Genomic DNA, 17,798 nt, shown 5'->3' with positions numbered 1-17,798 from the left:
AAATTTGGTTCATAAAGTTCAGTTTGAGGTATTTACACTTTTCAATCTTTCAAAACCCAATGTGTGTCATTATCAGAATACACTGCAGCTTTCTCGAAAAGGTGAGAAGCGTTTGACCTGAACTTTCAATATTTGAGTATCATCTACAAAATATATATCTTGCATGCACAGATGTAAGTTTTCAAACAAACCTTTGATATGAAAGTCTTTAAGGCTACAAGAACAGTGATAAATGTTATCGATAAGACTAAAAAAAAAACTAAAATTGATAGTTTTGCTTCCTCCAAACCTTCCTGTTAGAAGCAAACGACATTTCTTGCATTTTTGTGAAATAAGCAATGTTGAGTCCAAAGTTCCCCCACATTCCAAATTTTGTTGAGAAGTTTAAAATGTTCTCCTATATTCTCTGGAAAGTTTCCAAAACTACGTGCACGCTAATCTAACACTTTAAACAACCAAAGCGAAAGAGGATCTCATTCAATTTATAGCAATTGAAAATAAAGTAAATAAGCGTAACGACCCCAAAAGCTTAAAAAGTAAACTTCCTTGTGAGAAAAAAAATTAATGCTAACTATAAAATACAAAATGCATGCTTTTTGAAAATTCAGTTTCAGCGACACTTTAAAATACAATTCTGCACATCTGCTCAATCAATTTAGCAGAAGTTCAGGATCTTATCTGAAAGTCATGTTTTCTCGAGATTTCCGAGGCCTTGAAATAAGCTGATCGTAAATTTGATTTTTGCTCAGCATACAGGAACTTGCTGGGTAAAAATGATAAGGCCTTCCTGCAATCCAGATGCCTGGAGACACCCTGAATAATTGATGCCAACATACGTCTCAAATTTTCACTTTACTTTTCAACAAAAAAGATGTAAAAACTTTTTTAAAATAATAATGGTATTCATTCAGTCCTTGCTTCCCTGGGAACAGATTTGCAAAACCCGTGGATATCGTCATGGTTATAATATCTGTACAGGAAATAGTGAGCGTGATCTGACCAACTTTGGCCATTTCAAACCAATGAAATCAATCCTTGTTATGAAAACTGGATCAACTGACGCAATCTGGCAGATGGGAGTTGGTAATTTCTCCAATCAGGTACCTAGACCGTCTGACAGCTGAGAACACTGCAACGATGGCATCTTCAGCGTTTCAGAAAATATTAGTGATCATAGCACTTGTTGGTAAGTAGACCTAGACATCTACATTGATTGCATAATAAATTATTTTACTGTCGTCCTAGTCTCTTAAAAATTGACACATACCTGTCGTCTAAACTGCATAGATGGAATACCTCCTTCGTTCCAACATCGAAAACACCCTTATTTTCTTTCTAAGTCAACGTAGTATCATTCTAAATGACATCATCTCAAAACATAATTGTTCTTCTTTTTTTTTACAGCACTGTTATCGATTTGAAACCCAAAAACATGAAGAGATTTGTTACATTATTTCTGTTTTCCGCAAAAATAATTGTGCTGATGATAACCACGCGTGCATACGAACAGAACAAAATGAATCTGGAATCCTGCACGGTAAAAAAAAAAGTAATGGAATTTATCGCAACCACTTCTGTAGGCAGCATGGAACAGAGTAAAGCGACAACCAAAACTGGAATATTGCGGAGTCAGTTGTTGGTAAACGAATATGCTACCTGCCCTATATAGTTTTCTTTGCTTTTCCATTATCAGTTTGAAATTCGAACATTTTTCAGTCAGCCTTTTGCAGACGCTCCCTTTCATCGGTTGACAGCCACGTTGGTCGGGAGTGTTCATTTTTGTTGGTAGCTACGCGACCATAACTCACGCAGTTTATATTCATTTGCGAACCAGCGAAATGCGGTTCCTACCAAAGAAGCCTCCGTTGGTAGGAAAATGGCCCCCTTCTTGATCCCGCTAAATCCCGCAATAAAATCATTTTTTAAATTTTTGTTTCTTAAACCAAGAAGCACTTTCAGCCCATTCGCTTGAAGAAGAGCAAGTTGTCCAGAGGCCTCTTCTTTCAGGTAAATTGATAATATCACGATGTTATTCAAAAAGCCTTCAGTCGTAAACTTGTGTGCATCCCGAGAGGTCTGTCAATATGCTCTATCTATACCCTTTCCAAGACCCTATCTATAAAGATTGTTGTCTTTAGATGGGGAATACTTAGTTTCATTTTTATCAGAAATATTTCGGAAAAATCTTCAGAACAGCCTTGCTGTATTTTTTTTAATGATTAATAAGTTGTCAAGGTTATGTCACTTTACACATTGTAAACAGCCTACCTAAACGTTTTAATTCAACTTTCAATAGAAGTATGTCGTTAAATGCATATCTGGGAATGCAAATAATTTAATGATCATTCGATTCTCTTATCCAGAGCCACCGTGCACCTCTGAACCATTAGGCATGGAGAGTGGTGCCATACCAGACAGTGCTATTACTGCCTCATCTGTCTACGCCTCTTCGTATGTCCCAACTAAGGTTCGTCCTAATTCTGGTAAGTCAAATTTTGTGATTGCTCTTGAATCATAACGAAACGTAGCTTGCTCGCTCGCTCGCTCGCTCGCTCGCTCGCTCGCTCGCTCGCTCGCTCTCTCTCTCTCTCTCTCTCTCTCTCTCTCTCTCTCTCTCTCTCTCTCTCTCTCTCTCTCTCTCTCTCTCTCTCTCTCTCTCTGGCCTTGTCATTCAATAGTGCACTCCAAACAAGAACTAGTAGCGCGGGGGAAAATCACACAAGGCCAACAAAAAGGCTGCAGTAAGATGCCCTGAATTTATTGATAATCGTGGCATTTTACCACTCCCAAAAAAGCAAGATTACTTGCTCACTGAATGACGGTGGCGATGTATATTAAATGAATTATCATAACTCTAATTTTAACGGTTTCTTCGTCAAAGTATGAAATTTGGATCTTGCGGACTCAAATTCTCATCACAATGGAGAAACGCCAAAATAGTAAAACGATACCTACAAAAGATAAGCACCTGTAGAGCAAGCTTCTATAGTTAACCATTTCTGCAGTTTTTGAAAATAAAACACATAGTTTGAGGAAACGGAGCATAAATTAATTCAAAAACACAAAAACGGCTAGGAACACCTGAAGAGGTTGATATTTACCAGCCGTTATTTAGCGTGCAATGTAATCCAAAAGGTCTGTACGAAACTCCTGATGTTGAATAACACGTTCTCATAGGATCTTATTGGGTCCCGAAACCCAATGAAAATCAGTGGATCCAGGTGGACCTGAGCATTCATACTGCGATCACTGGCGTCGTCATGAACGGAGTCAGTAGTGGGGGGAACTATATCAGAACCTTCACTGTTCTGTACAGCGAAAGTGGAAGATCGGATGACTGGGCGAAACTGGCTGATGTAGAAGGCAATGCCATTCAGGTGAGTGGGGCGCAGTTGAAATGATTGATTAGTTGGTCTTGGCCAACAATGCGGTCGTATGAAGTGTCGAGGTGTACTTTTGTCGGGAAATGTTTATTTTCTACCCGACGCAAGTACATCTTGATGGTTTGCGGTACCCGCTAGCTGTATCTGTCTCAGACCGACCAGCCGACCCGGTAACCTCGGTGGTCGAATGATTATTAGCAAGCAGGAGGTCGTAAGTTTGAGTCCTACCCAAAGCTCTTGGACAAGTAATAAGTATGTGTCATGAATATACGTATGAAATTTGTTGGTCAGTGCCATGCATGGTTGGTCAGCGGACGGAAGGAAAGTTCCTTTATCCCTGTGTCGGTAAGTTGGTTTAGATTAAAACAGTGTAAAATAATATTTAACGACACAACAAGAATTATGTTTGACCGGAGTGTAAAAGAAATTACGTGTTTGAAACTTGTTACCGAATTCTCGCCGATGCCGATGTCGTTTTAGAATTTTGAATTCGGAAAACGCCTCTGAGGCGTTAGTCTTATATGTATTCGTTATTTGTTTCAGTTTGAAGGAAATAATGGATCAAGACAACAAGTGACCGTCACATTCCCTGTGATAGTGGTAGCAAGAATTTTCCGCTTATTACCAACTTCTTGGCGTGGGAATATCCATTTGAATTTGGAGTTGCTGGGGTGTCGAGGTATTACAGATTTTTTTCTCGTCGTCGCAAAGACACGTATTGTCCTGGATGGCAGTGTTGTATGACTCGTGTCCAGGACTTAGACTCGAGTCTGACTCGAGTCACATTTTCCAAGGCTCGGACTCGACTCAGGTCACATTGGATAATGACTCGGACTCGAGTCTGACTCGAGTCACATTTTCCAAGGCTCGACTCGAGTCACATTGGATAATGACTCGAACTCGATGCTTGAGATTCTGGACTCGGACTCGATCTTGGTGACTCGACTACAACACTGCTGGATGGTAACAAATTTACGATTCTTAAAAAGAAATTGACAATCACAGTTGTAAGGTCCTGTGTGACTTTCATGCATTGATTCAGCAGTCATTTGTCTTGTGGTAAAAGCTTCGAAAAAAATGACGTCACACAAATAGAAAAGGTAATTATGCCGCGTTTTCAGCTAACCTAAAAAGCAAGCATATAATGTAGTCTTGCAATAAACATTTGTGTAGTGTAAAAACAATGACATAATTCTCACAATACTGAATACCAATAAGACAGTCTAATTCATACCACTGCTACGGATACTGCATCTCCGCAGTTGATTCATCGTTGACATTGTGGAGATATCGTACTGAAGCAAAATAGTTTTTTATTCTACAGTAATTTTCGTCCGAACTTTCTTAGTTAAAATACCGAAGGAAAGGACCGCCACTTGTGGCTACAGCATACACTGCATGAGGGACTATTTGAGTACTGTTTTTCCCAATCTCAAAGAACGCTATACACATAAATCAAACTTCACCTCACCAATGTAAACATTTTCAACTTCCAAATTGCTGGGTTTAAATTTTTCAGTATGACAGAGAAACACGCTTTGTGGACGCAAATGTTGATGCTGCTGTTTGTCATTGTTTGTTGTTTGTTGATGTTCTTGTTGTTGCTGTTGATTGTTGTTGTTTACGCTTTTGTTATTCCTCTTCTTGCTTTCTTCTGAGGTCTTGATGGCATGGTTCGCTTAGTGGACGGTGATAGGTTACTCTCCGGTCGAGTAGAAATCTACCACGACGATACCTGGGGTGCAATATGCGACAACGGTTGGGACATGAAAGAGGCAAGCATCGTCTGTCACATGCTGGGCTTCTTGGAGACAGAGGAAGCCACTGCGGTATCCTTCGAGGAAAGCGAGGAAGTCCCCATCGTGATGAACCGCGTTTCCTGCAAAGGAACCGAAAAACGCCTGGCTGACTGCCCGTTCCTCTGCACAGGAACCCAGCAGTGTAACAGTTCACGCGCAGCCGGGGTAACATGCAAACCAAGTAAGAATGCTTGTCTCCCCATGGACAGCTTCTTTATTTTGTTCCTTCATCCTTGAAGCGATTTCCCTTCCCTGTAACTCATTTTATAGGTTTCTTTCCGAAAACGTTTCTTTAACGTATCTTTAGATAAGACAGTTTCGTTTGCAATGTATTCTGTTGTCTTTGATGTCTGTGATTGAGCTCATACTGATGTACTTTTTTACCCTCCCCCTAATTTACAGATGTTATTCGGCTGGTCGGTGGTTCGAACCACACCAGTGGCCGGGTCGAAATCTACCAGGCTTACAAATGGGGCACTCTGTGCGACACGGACTGGGACGTGACGGATGCGAACGTTGTCTGTCGCCAACTGGGTTTCTCTGGCGCAGAGGAGGCCAAGTCTGGTGCCCACTTTGGTCAGGGAGAGGGTCCCGTGTTCATGAACGGTCTGGCGTGTGATGGGTCAGAGAGCAAGATCACCGACTGTCCCTCCTTCTGCTGGGAGGATATCAGATGTAACCACACCCACGATGCGGGCGTGGTCTGCCGACAGGGTGGGTAGAAATTCTCTCTATTCATGGAATCGCAATACATTATGCATCTGCCATACATTACGTGTAACAAAAAAAATAGATGTTTGCAAGTAGCGCCGCTGTTTCGGATCAACTGTGGGTCCTATGATAGAAAACAGTTCCCTGTTGAGGCTGTGAAACCCCGACTTGTTGAGGGCCAGATTTTACATCCTTTCAAAGCAGCTTGACTTTTTTACGTCCTCTGAACCATCTGCCTGTCCAAATCTTACTGATGATTTAACTTCCTGTTTCAGGGGATGTTGAATATGATTCCAGACGTGAAATAAGCCATCCCTAGTAAATGGTTACACCGGATGAAGAGCACCCTGTAGAAGTCATCGCAGCTTCCAGCATTAAGCATAATCAGCTTAGACTTATTAGAAGTAACTAGTAATTTGAAAGTTATCGATGGCCATAATATATATCGCTCAATAAACAGGGCAACATATTTAAACCAAAATAATAATAAATATGCCTCGTCTTATGTTAGTAACTCCGGCCTTAATAATATTAATTTGACTTTGCATCTGGGAAATGGTATCTTTTATATAGGTTTTGAATGTGCACTGATGCACATATTCACATCACATTTTCAAAATTACAAGCTAACTCGGACGGGATTCAAAGCCCACGAGTTCTTTTAATACCGACGTCTTAACCACTCAACCACCGAGTTTGTCAGGAACGGGAGGCTAAAGTTCGAATTATGCACCAGCGGCTTCCAGAAGCAGCCAGAGGGCGCTGCGAACAGGTGTGCTAGAGGGCGCTGCAAGAAGGCAGCAGGCGAACAGCTCTGCCACTGATGTACTTGATTCGAGCTAGCCACCCCGTTGTACGTCGATGTAAAGGTGGATTAATTGTGAACTTCTGTTTTATTTCAATGCAGTCACATATCGTTTCCTTCACTGTGAAAAACTGTTCAGCTAACAGAATGTAACAAGATTTCAAAGATTTTAAAATGTCTATACTGCAGAAAAGTGCATAACATACAAATTCAGGGCTGCTTGCAGTATGAGTCTTATGGTGCCTTAAGGATGCATTAGTGTACACAGTAATTAATTAAGAAACATTTGAGCGCTAGAAACACTAGCATATTTCTTCAGTGTTGTATTTTTTAAACAGTTACGGAAAAGTACAAAACCACAAGGATGACACGAACAACTTGAGAAAACCTAATCTCAGCCTGAAGCACGTGTCCTGGCATATTTTGGCGGAAATGCTGGTCAGTTATTTTTCAACGAGGATTGAAAGAAATTACACCATGATGCCTGGTGAAATTGAATGTCAATAGGCAGGCACAAAATGCCCACTTTTACACAACACATGCGTGGAGGTCCCCCTCACGCATACGTATCCCATGTTTCTATTTTATCACCGAGGTGAACTCCCTCAGAACGAGGAGTGGGGCGACACTAATCTGAGGTGGAGCACGCTAAGAAATTAATGAGGGGTTTTAGCTAAAGTCTACTTCATCGCTGTCGATGTCTAATTTCTCGTTCCAAATCGAAAATATTCAAAATGGCAAAATCTTTTTTTGGCAAGGAACGAACTAATGAATCGCACTGGAATTCACAAACGGTCACAACAAAGCGTAAAATACAAGGGGTAACAACGGAGGTCTAGCATCTTTTTCACTGCGCCATTCAAAGCACAACATTTATTTATAAAAGACCCTACACCGCTGGGTCCAGTCTATAAAGCTTAAAAAAAAAACAGAAATGGTACGGTAGCAAATCTGAATCAAAAGAAGGTGGCAAACAGAAATACAATGCTGAAATTTTCGATCGATTTTTTTTGGAAGGCTGAGTTTGAAATTTTTGACGGCTATACTGTTCATCGATTGTGATGTCCTCACAGTACAATCCACTTTGGGAGGACTTGAACCAGCTGACCCTTTCACTGTAGGCCTCGAGCTGGACAAAGAGAGGGCGCTATTTTCTTAGCAAAGGATGCTCCTCTGGCTGGAACTGAATCTTGTTGGTTCACTGGCGACAAGGAAATGCATGCATCACGGTCGTATCACTACAAAAAAATAATTGGTTTAAAACAGCGCCATCATACAGTGTCCTTTCTTGAGTCCCAGTGTCCGCGTATGAATAAATACACAGCTGCACTCTTTGGGACTTTTGACCACAGAGCAATGAAACAAACATGTTTTCTTAAAAAAATCCTGAGCATCGTGTTGGGTATGAGGAAGTGACACCTTATACAAATGACAAAAGAAACTATATAACAGGAGTGGGCAGCGGGTTAACGTTGTTTTTTCGTTGCTTTCTACCAATGACGCCTGGGTTCGAGTCCCGTCTTGGCCCAGGCTTTAAGTGCATTTGGTTTCCAGTCCATACTCGCTCTCGCAGGTTTTCTCCGGGTACTCCGGTTTCCTCCTGCCTCTAAAACTGGACCTTATTCCTAACTCCGTAATGTGATGCTGATTAATAAAGGTTATGAACAAACAGGTAGTTATTGGCACAAATAGCCTGAGTAGCTAAAAGCGCCATTAAACCAAAACAAAACAACACAACAAACAAAAAACACCTATATGACATTAAACGATTAAGCAACTTTGAAGCACTTTATTCCTTGGGATAAGACCTAGTCTTGTTGTATGAGTGCCAAAACTGTGTTGCTTATTTTTGCAACAGATCTGAACGAATTAAATTATTTTGGAAGCTTTCTTTACGTCCCTTGTGTTAGATGTTTAGTTCTCTTCGTCTCTAAATTCTGTCTCTAAGCCCCTATAACAGCGGTATCATAAAACATCGCCCCCTTGTGTCATATGTCAGCACCCCCTTCCCCCAAATTTCCATGGCCAGGCAAGTCACCCCCAAATCCTCATCCCTGTCTGCCCAATTTCCGGCACAACTTCACACCACAGCGCACTACACTAAGGCGAGTATGGTAGTAATGTAGACAATGCAGGCAGCGGAATAGAACAGCCAGCTACAGCCGAGGGCTCAGTGGTTAAAGGAAGAAAAATCACCTTGCTTTACTGAAAATCAGAAAACCCTTCGAGAAGCAATTTAAACAGCATCACATTACGGAGTTAGGAAGAAGGTCCAGTTTTAGAGGCAGGAGGAAACCGGAGTGCCTGGAGAAAACCTGCGAGAGCGAGTATGGACTGGAAACCAAATGCACTTAAAGCCTGGGCCATACCGAGCCTCATCGGTGCAAAGCGAGGAAAGAACCACTACGCTAACCCGCTCCCCTTTGCCGTGAACCTGCTCGAGCCTAGCCTTAATGCTCCTTGAACCCCAACCTAACAATGAACTGTGCATGCTACAGCTATTTGGGACAAAATGCCTGATAAAAATTCAAAAGAACACACTTCAGAGTAACAAATTCTCAGGTGGACCACGGGATCGAGGTTTCATTCTGGCTTGACCATGACACTAGTCTAACCTCTCAACCCATTTTACCTAAGACTGAAGTTACAAAAATGCTTGAAGACCGACCTCGAAGCTCATTTTTCTAGTTAATATTGAAATCCCTTGCATTGTTAAATGCTTATTGCACGAGCTGGAATTACACAAACCACTGTAATGTCACTCTGTCAAATTTGCGCAAGTGGTAATAAAATGAACTAATTATACTGGACTCCTATCGGGTCAAAAAAATCCAGGTTAGGAGCTCTCACTTTCTTCCCTTAACGTACACAAAATGTGGGACAACAACATCGGAACATCCGCTGAACAAAAGTGCGTCCGGTCCAGGCCATCACATACCTTTGTATTGCTCAATTTCGCCCAGTTCATGTTTGGGTCGCCCCTTTGATGCATACTAAAGGAAAACTTCACAGTTACTGTGAAAGTTAAAGCAAAGATTAATTTAAAATCAACTTATATCATTCGATTTTCAAGAAAGGTTAATTTGAGCTTCCGTTGTGGTTGTTTTAAACAATAATTTCCCAGTACCATGATCCTACACGACAGGTAGAGTTAATATTCAGCAGGACTAAGGCAAGCAAGAAGTTTAATTTCAAAAACTAGATTGAAACTAGGGATATGTTGACATCCGCACCACAGGAGTATTATTTACTGATTAACAATTAACCTTTGTCTTCTGTCAAAGTCTGTGGCGAAGAGTGATTAATAGAGAATTTCATGAGACCGCCGCAAACAAACTAGCTTCGACTTCTGAAAAAAAATCAATTTAATCTTATTTTGGTCAGTTTTTAATTAATGCCTTTCCTTCTTTTAAATTTTGCAATTTTAGCATCAGAAGATGTTATTCTTTATACTGGGTGTTTAACTCGTTTACCGATGTATATTTGTAATGCTGCATACTCAATGTAAGATATAAGTCAGTCCTAACTCCTTGCCTCTTAGTTTCTCGAAAACATGTAATTCTCTTTTATTCTCTTGCGGAAAAGTCACGAAAAGTGCAACGCTGCTGTTCCAATGTCCGCAACAGCTCGTTTGGCCTAAAACGTTTTAAAAATAAATGAAAGACTCCTAATTTAGGAAAAAGGAAAAAAGAGGCAATTTTCTCCTCATGGCACAATACCTTAATACTTATTGGCAGAAGTTAAAGCTTCGCCAGGTACTAAAAGTGGTTTCAAATGATCATAAGATTCTATATTAAGCTGGAGAAAGTTGCTTCACACAGTGAGAAGTATGACCAAAACACTTGATAGTTTTATGGGATAAAGTTAACTTTAAAGCAGGAAGGTGTTGATTTGAATTACAAGGAAATGCAAGCGAAGCGCATGGACGTAATGATACGAGACGACGGAGCTATGATCAGAAGCACCTTGACTAACATACACATGCAGCAGGAAGATGTTGGTGTATATTACAGGGGAAATGATGCGAGCGAAATGCAACCTGCGCGATTTCACTGCCGCTCCAGGAGCCTTATGGGTCAGCCCATTTTGAAAAAAAAAGAGGGTCCTGGCTCGTTGATTTTGCTCCCTTTTTCTTGCTTGTACATGATTTTCGAAATTTGTTTATCCTCTGACATACAAATTCCATTCGGTTTCCTTTTTGTACAAACCTAGATTTGGTCTTGGTCTTGTCATATTGGCTCGTTTTGAATTAATCAATTTATTTCCTACTGGCACCGTGACTCAGAGCTACCGTTTCACAGCCCATAAGCTGAATTCCTACATACGTGTATCTTATCAATGAAATTAAAAGTCGCTGGAAGTGCAGCTGAGTTTTACTGTAAAATAATTATGAAATCAGCAAAGTTGCTGATTCACTCTCATTTATTTTTTTAATCACTAACCGTCTGACACCGGAAATATTGAATTCTATTAAGGTTCATGGTTGCAAAATTGTAGTTCAAGTGAAAATTGAATCGGAGAGTGTCATGAATAAGTTTTAATTGAAACTTTATTCCATGCCCCTTTAAAGAATAATGAGCATTTTCTTGAATTTGATTTTCATTCGATGTTAGTACTCAATAAGTTCTTACTCGATGGTTTCTTGTAGTTTTCATAAGTTAGCTCGGATTATAAAAGTTTATCTGTCAATATGTGCTCAAATGTAATAAATTGTTGTGTAATCATAATGTTGCTGTAACAACGTAGGGGTTAGGAATCCCTGTGCTATAGTGGAACGGCCCACAATTTTTTTTCCAAATTGCACAACAGAGCGCTTTCGTCATAAACTTCCTTACCGATGCAAATGGAACTTCCCACCACTTCCAAAGGAACTGATTCCAGTGCTGCACAGTTTATCGTGGGCGTGGTTTCAGGTGCCATGACGCCACTCTAAAGAACCAGGCACCAAGAGATACCTGTAATAAGTAAATTTATGTGTTAAGCAGGAATCAGACGAGAAACAGTTATTTCTATACAGATTTGGCTGGTAACCTTTTCGCTAAGCAAGTAGTGTGTGGTTAGCAGCTATGATGCTTTATAATATTGGCCCCTGGGCTTCGGCTATTGGCCTCACTAAAGGAGACCTTACATAGGTCATCTCAAAAATAACGGCGTGATCATCACCTCTTGCCATAAAATAAGCCTATAAAGCTAGGTGAACCAGCGCGACTTGGCATACCAGATAGATACTACATAGCCCAGTATCACTTGGGTAAGCAAGCTGAGAATACGTTGCAACGATGGCATCTCTGGTGTCTCTCAAGGTGTTTATCATTGCCCTTTTGGGTAAGTAGACCTTGCATGCAACCGATAGGTCATTTTATTTTGGGAGGGGGTGTCTTTTTTTTAGCTTTCTTTCAGGTCTCCTTAGAAGCTTTATTATCACACACTCAAATTCGTCATTTTGGTGGAGTAAAATGTAATGTGTGTTTTATATCTACCACTGAAACATCAGTGATGCCAACATTATTTTTCCGAGTGATGTCACCCCAGAATTGAATCGTTTCCCCATCTTTTACCGTTTTTGACTTAAAATTCAAAATCATTATGGCATTCTTAATACGATCTATAATTCTACTTAAACGATTTTCCTCGTGGCAACCGTATGTACCTGTATGAACGAGAGAGAATGAAGAAACCTGTTTAAAAGCATGAAAGGTCAACCGCGACCACTCGTAGAAAAGTAGACAAACAGCTATGCTGTAAGGTGATGTATGCAAATGTGTGTTCAAAAAAGTTGACTTTTTGCTAATCTTCTTGTATTAACCTCGTGAATTCGAAATTTCCCATCAGTCCCATCCTATGGGAAATCTTTCCAGTCATAAACCATACTGGGCGAACTGTGGAACATAACTTTCGTTTCTCTCTTTTCGTCCCTTAATAAAGAGGTGATTTCAAGTTCGGCTCAGCCCCTCGAAGCGCGAACCGTCCAAAGGCCCCTTCTCTCAGGTAAAAAGGAAAGTCCTATATGTGATGCGTGTCTGAATACATGCATGGACGTGTTTTAACCTCGAAACTGAAGGTTTCAATAAGTTCAAATTAAAAAAATGCAATACTTGCAAATGGTTTTGTTGTAATAAAAGATGATTTACAGGCTTATTAGCCACAGTACCTTGCACTATTGATGAACCACGCAGCAAAATTCGAATACATTATTGCAAATTGTTATAGTTAACGATTTCCCTCAGGTCTAATGATAATTAACATCGTCAGGTATAATGTATGTTGCGTTATTCGTAAATAGCCCACTCTTATTTGAAAGTGGTTCGCTAATTTGAATTTGTCTTGAAATCTGGAATAATTGCCGATTCATTGATGGTTTGTAACCGTTGTCCAGAACTGCCGTGTTCTAGCGACTTTGGCTTTTCTGGTGAGCTGTTAGGCTTGATGAGTGGCGCTATACCAGACAGTGATATCACAGCCTCGTCTTCGTGGAACGCCTCCTACTCCGCCTCCAGTGTTCGTATTTTCTCTGGTAAGTCCAAGGAGCCAGTTCACGAGCGCGCATGTTGGCAAGCCACAACATACTAGGCGAAATGTAACTCAAGTCTAAAACTGAAGTAGGTTTTCGCTGTAAAGCATGAAACTTTGAAAAGAAATCAAGTTTTAACTTAGTCACTCATTAAATCAGAGACTTTGTAGAGATAAATTACATGAACTGATTGATCTAGTATATTGTCTGAAAGAATATAAACTGTCATAAATGCTAAAAATAATTATTGTTCTGTCTAATGCTAAATTTGATTGTGACTAAGGATTGGTTTGAAACACTTGAAACTCCTCCTTTTGTCAATACTAATCAAAGTGGAAAACTATCGCCAACATGCGTGTGCCCTACAGTTGTGTAAATAATTGGAATTAAATTTGACCCAATCTCGTGGAAAACTGAAATTTAAGTTTAGAAAAATTCTGTCCAGTAGATATCATCTTGCTTCAACAGAGATTTAGTTAAAATGGGTTCACCGAATTGTTGGCATCATTTAAGCCTGGTTGATTTCACCCTTTGAAGAGAATTTGGAATAATACTGATGATTTGGGGCTAAACTTGCCTTTTGCAATCTCTTGCAGGTTCTTCTTGGTCGCCGAGAGTCAATGAGAACCAGTGGATCCAGGTAGATCTGGGTGTCTTCGCTGCTATCACAGGCGTCATTATATACAGTGACTTTGGTGAGGTAAACTACATCAAAACCTTCACCGTTCAGCACAGCACGAGTGGAGCAGCAAATGAATGGCAGAACCTGACTGATGAGGTCGGCCAAACTATTCAGGTAAAGCGGGGCCGACCTGATGTGGCGTCGGTCGTAAAGAACCCAGTTGCACTCTCGGCTAGCGGTAAAGGAAAGCAAAAAGTGGAAAATGATCGCGCGCGATATTTTCAAGTCCAGCCCTGCCCTCAAGGTAATTAGTTGCAGAATGTCCACTGTAAAGATAGTCGATAGCGCCTCCTTGGAAGGAATCGAGGACATGCCATGACGCCATAGCTGACGAGGCCGTTGATTGGCCAGTGAACTCACACTGGGCCCGGGGAAATCTTTAAATTAACCAATCGCTCAAGTTTTTATGCACGGCAATAATATCATTTATCTCCCGGTCCAAGAACGGTATCCGGGGTTTGGGGACGAGGGCCATGCCCTCGTCGATATAAAAAAAGGATTTTTTTAAAAAATCAATCAGAGAGAAGATATTAAGATTTTTTTCTGAGTCGCTGCTTGATTATTGTGTTTTGTGCAATCAGTTAACGCAAAAGTGTTCCTTCCTTTCTTCTGAAGGATTAGGTTACATTTGGGGGTATTTTAAACGTCCTTCGATGTTTTTTCTCAAAATAAAATTTTAGAAAGTAAAAAGTTACGGGGTTGGTTTATTTCTAACCGATTCTTGTTCTGTTTTAATAGTTTGAAGTAAGCAGCGAATTTTGGAACGGAATGACCGTCATCTCATTTCCCGATGCGCTGTTTACAAGATTCATCCGCTTGTCTCCAACTGCTTGGGTTGGCCATATTCGATTGAATATGGAGTTCACGGGGTGTCGAGGTAATGACTCAGACCTTTCCTCACCGATGTAGACAGACTCATTTCCTTGACGATTAATAATTAATAAGTTAACAGTGTTATTATTGATTATTGTAAACATTTCTGGTAATAAAACCAAGGATTACTCAGAAGTGTCAGAGGCATTGTAGCCGGAACCGGTCCGTAGAGGTAAAAGGCGAGGTGAAACACATATATCAATCTGGCTCCATGTGTGATTGGAAGTCCTTCAATTTTTATGGAATAGGCAATCTCTTCCTGAAGTTGTATTTCATGCTTTCTGTTCTGCAGTTCTATTTTTTTTTTAAAGTCAATGTACAAAAAATACTGATTGTTTTTTTTCAGGTGCTCTTAAACAGTAAACAGAAGCCCGCAAGAACTTTTTTTGTAAGATTGGACATCCCCGTATTTTTCAAAGTCTAAACTGCAGAAGAAACATGTAAACCGAAATTTGTTAACCATGGTGAATCGTTTGCACTTCCAACTTTATCAAGGAAAATTTAGGAGAAAGGCTGGTTACAGAGTTTTAAAATAAAATTGAGTGCGATCAAATATTATTTTTGCGCAATAGCAAACCGTAGTTCGACCTACATTACTGGACTTTGTCTAATGACTAAAAACTTTTCCAAATCAAAACCCCTAATTTTTCCCCCTTGTAATATCAGACATAGATGGTATGCTTCGCCTAGTGGGGGGTGATGGACACTCCGGTCGAGTGGAAGTCCTGAAGGGCGGTACCTGGGGTGTGATATGCGATAATGGCTGGGATGACCAAGATGCTGACGTCGTTTGCCAGCAGTTTGGCTTGAACGAGATGGGGGAGGCCACCAGTCTACCCTTGGGGGAGGGCGAAGAGGCTCCATTCCTCATGAGCCGGGTAACCTGCAGAGGAACCGAGACGCGCCTGGTGGACTGCCCGCTTGTCTGCGGCAGCGAAAGCCTGCAATGTAACAGCTCACGCGCGGCAGGCGTGTCGTGCAAACCACCCCGTAAGAATCATTTGAACAGTGGCAGTGAGACGGGAAGGGGGGTGGGGTGGGCTTAGGCATCATGAGCCGGGGGGTAAACTTCACTCCAAGCCCCCCCCACGACAAATCCTAGTTGCAGCATTGATAATATTTGGCATATTCAAAGAAATAGACGAAAGGAGTGTGATCTATCATGGAGATTAGATAATCACAGTTATTACCGAAAATGGGTCACTTGGGAGACACTCCCATAGGAACGTGCACAAATTATTTCAAACTTTACCGTCCCATAATTCAATATTCCCTAATCTGATCTTAACCAAACTTTGCAAGTTTTCCTTTCAGACCCTAATCTATCATCTCTCAAAATGTGGACAATTAAAAATTTCCTTCCTTTTGGTAGTTGGCTAATGACCGACGTCTCCCTAATTTTGAAAAATTTACCACAAAATGTCTCCCAAGTGACCTATTGGGAAATATAAAAGTATTGATCAAGAGTGGCCGAGTTTCGTCAATGCCAGGTCGGAAGAGATATCAACTTTCAACAAATGCCAAGTCGGATTCGAATCCACATGATGTCTTCCCCGTTTCTTCTTTTTTTTAGCTGCTTGTTCTTAAGTGTGATGCATCACTTTAGTGCTTCCGTCTGAAATGGAAGTTACTTTACTTTTGGGCCAATCTGAAGATAGAACAAAATATACGTTATAAGAATGTGTAGACGGATAAAAGCACCCTAGCACAACTCTGAATCGTAGGTTACTTTCTGCACACGGGCGACACCTCCGTCCTGAACCAGTGAGCGGCGCCCTTTTACCAATTTCCGTTCACTTTATTAGCAGCGGATAAGAACGTCCCCCCAATCGCGGAAGAAATGTCTAGGAAAATTGTTCCATTGGCTGGGTTTCCAATATTATGGAGTTTCTCGTTCCCTTTTCCTACAGCCATTCCTTTTCGTGTTTTTAATGTTGCCCGTTTCCCCTTGATTCGCCGCCTATTAGCGGCCAGTTAATTTAGTTTCCTTTACTTCTTGATTTGTATAGGAGATGTCATTCGTCTGGTTGGTGGTTCGAGCCCAACCAACGGCCGTGTTGAGATTTACCAGAACAACACCTGGGGCACTCTATGCGACACGTACTGGGACGTGACGGATGCGGACATTGTCTGCCGCCAGCTAGGGTTCTCAGGTGCCGAGGAGGCCAAGTCTGGTGCCCACTTTGGTCAGGGAGTGGGTCCCGTGCACATGGACGGTCTGGCGTGTGATGGGTCCGAGAGCAGGATCACCGACTGCCCGTCGCTCTGTTGGGAGGGTACGCGATGCAACCACACCCAAGATGCGGGTGTGGTCTGCCGAGAAGGTGAGCAGAGAATTAGCTCCAGGCAGGGAAGCGCCACACTTTAAAAACAGCACTTCCGTGTCGTCTATTGCCATATGCACGTTGCTCAGGCATAACGGATGATTCATTGATTTTCGCAAATTTTGTCAGCAGGGGCCGTGAATGGCCCACTAAGGAATTCAATAGACCCGCTGACGTCACGTTAGAGGGAATTCCTTTCTTCCTCTAAGATAGCCTCGCGTAAACCTTCTGTGCATTAATTTTAATTAACTTAAGATAAACAAAGAATAGCCTCAGACTCTGCCTTAACACCTTATTGCCTTTTCTTGAGGTGGTTAAACAAATTCGTCAGAGATGCTATTCTTGTAAGCAGACGTTGTCTTTGTGTTTCGAGAATCATTTCCCTTTAAATATTGGTGGTTTTTGTGACACGACATGAACTGTATCACCTCCCTCCACATTGTTTTTTCAGGTGCTACTTTGCAAAAGAAAGAGTCTGCTACTGGAAGTGGCCTCCCCCCTCAAGAGTTCTCGGTTGTTACAATTGACGATTACTTCTTCTTCTCGCCTTCAAGCGACTGGATACCTCCCGAATTTTGAGAAAACTGTGAAATAGGTTCAAAAGGCTCTCTAGATAAACGTCTAGAAGCCCACCCCCACCCAAAAACTTAATGACATTTTTGTTGGTTCCGTACCTCCATGGTCTGTGCCTGGGCAGGTTTCCAATCGCA

General features: G+C 41.3%; 2 protein-coding genes across 3 annotated transcripts; both read left to right on the top strand.

Moving 5' to 3' along the window:
- Positions 1-885: 885 nt before the first annotated feature.
- Positions 886-8,593, top strand: LOC110982791 (neurotrypsin-like). 2 transcript variants are annotated; one of them, XM_022241480.2, is made up of 8 exons: positions 886-1,186; positions 1,951-2,007; positions 2,364-2,483; positions 3,178-3,377; positions 3,927-4,062; positions 5,043-5,363; positions 5,585-5,896; positions 6,169-8,593. In XM_022241480.2, the coding sequence occupies exons 1-8, from the start codon at positions 1,138-1,140 to the stop codon at positions 6,210-6,212; spliced, it is 1,239 nt and encodes a 412-aa protein (XP_022097172.2). In that variant the 5' UTR covers positions 886-1,137; the 3' UTR covers positions 6,213-8,593. The 2 variants fall into 2 exon arrangements, with proteins under 2 accessions (XP_022097172.2, XP_022097162.2); XM_022241470.2 differs by having other exon boundaries at positions 1,948-2,007.
- Positions 8,594-11,622: 3,029 nt separating this feature from the next.
- Positions 11,623-17,734, top strand: LOC110983824 (neurotrypsin-like). Its single transcript, XM_022243407.2, has 8 exons — positions 11,623-12,023; positions 12,624-12,686; positions 13,075-13,212; positions 13,806-14,005; positions 14,630-14,768; positions 15,431-15,754; positions 16,774-17,088; positions 17,540-17,734. The coding sequence occupies exons 1-8, from the start codon at positions 11,978-11,980 to the stop codon at positions 17,665-17,667; spliced, it is 1,353 nt and encodes a 450-aa protein (XP_022099099.2). The 5' UTR covers positions 11,623-11,977; the 3' UTR covers positions 17,668-17,734.
- The last annotated feature ends 64 nt before the right edge of the window (positions 17,735-17,798 follow it).

The sequence above is a fragment of the Acanthaster planci genome, linkage group LG04 (assembly GCF_054643075.1).
Source record: "Acanthaster planci isolate LZ-2023a linkage group LG04, COTS_SCS, whole genome shotgun sequence".
Classification (NCBI taxonomy): domain Eukaryota; kingdom Metazoa; phylum Echinodermata; class Asteroidea; order Valvatida; family Acanthasteridae; genus Acanthaster; species Acanthaster planci.
This window is presented reverse-complemented; position numbering and strand designations above follow the sequence as displayed.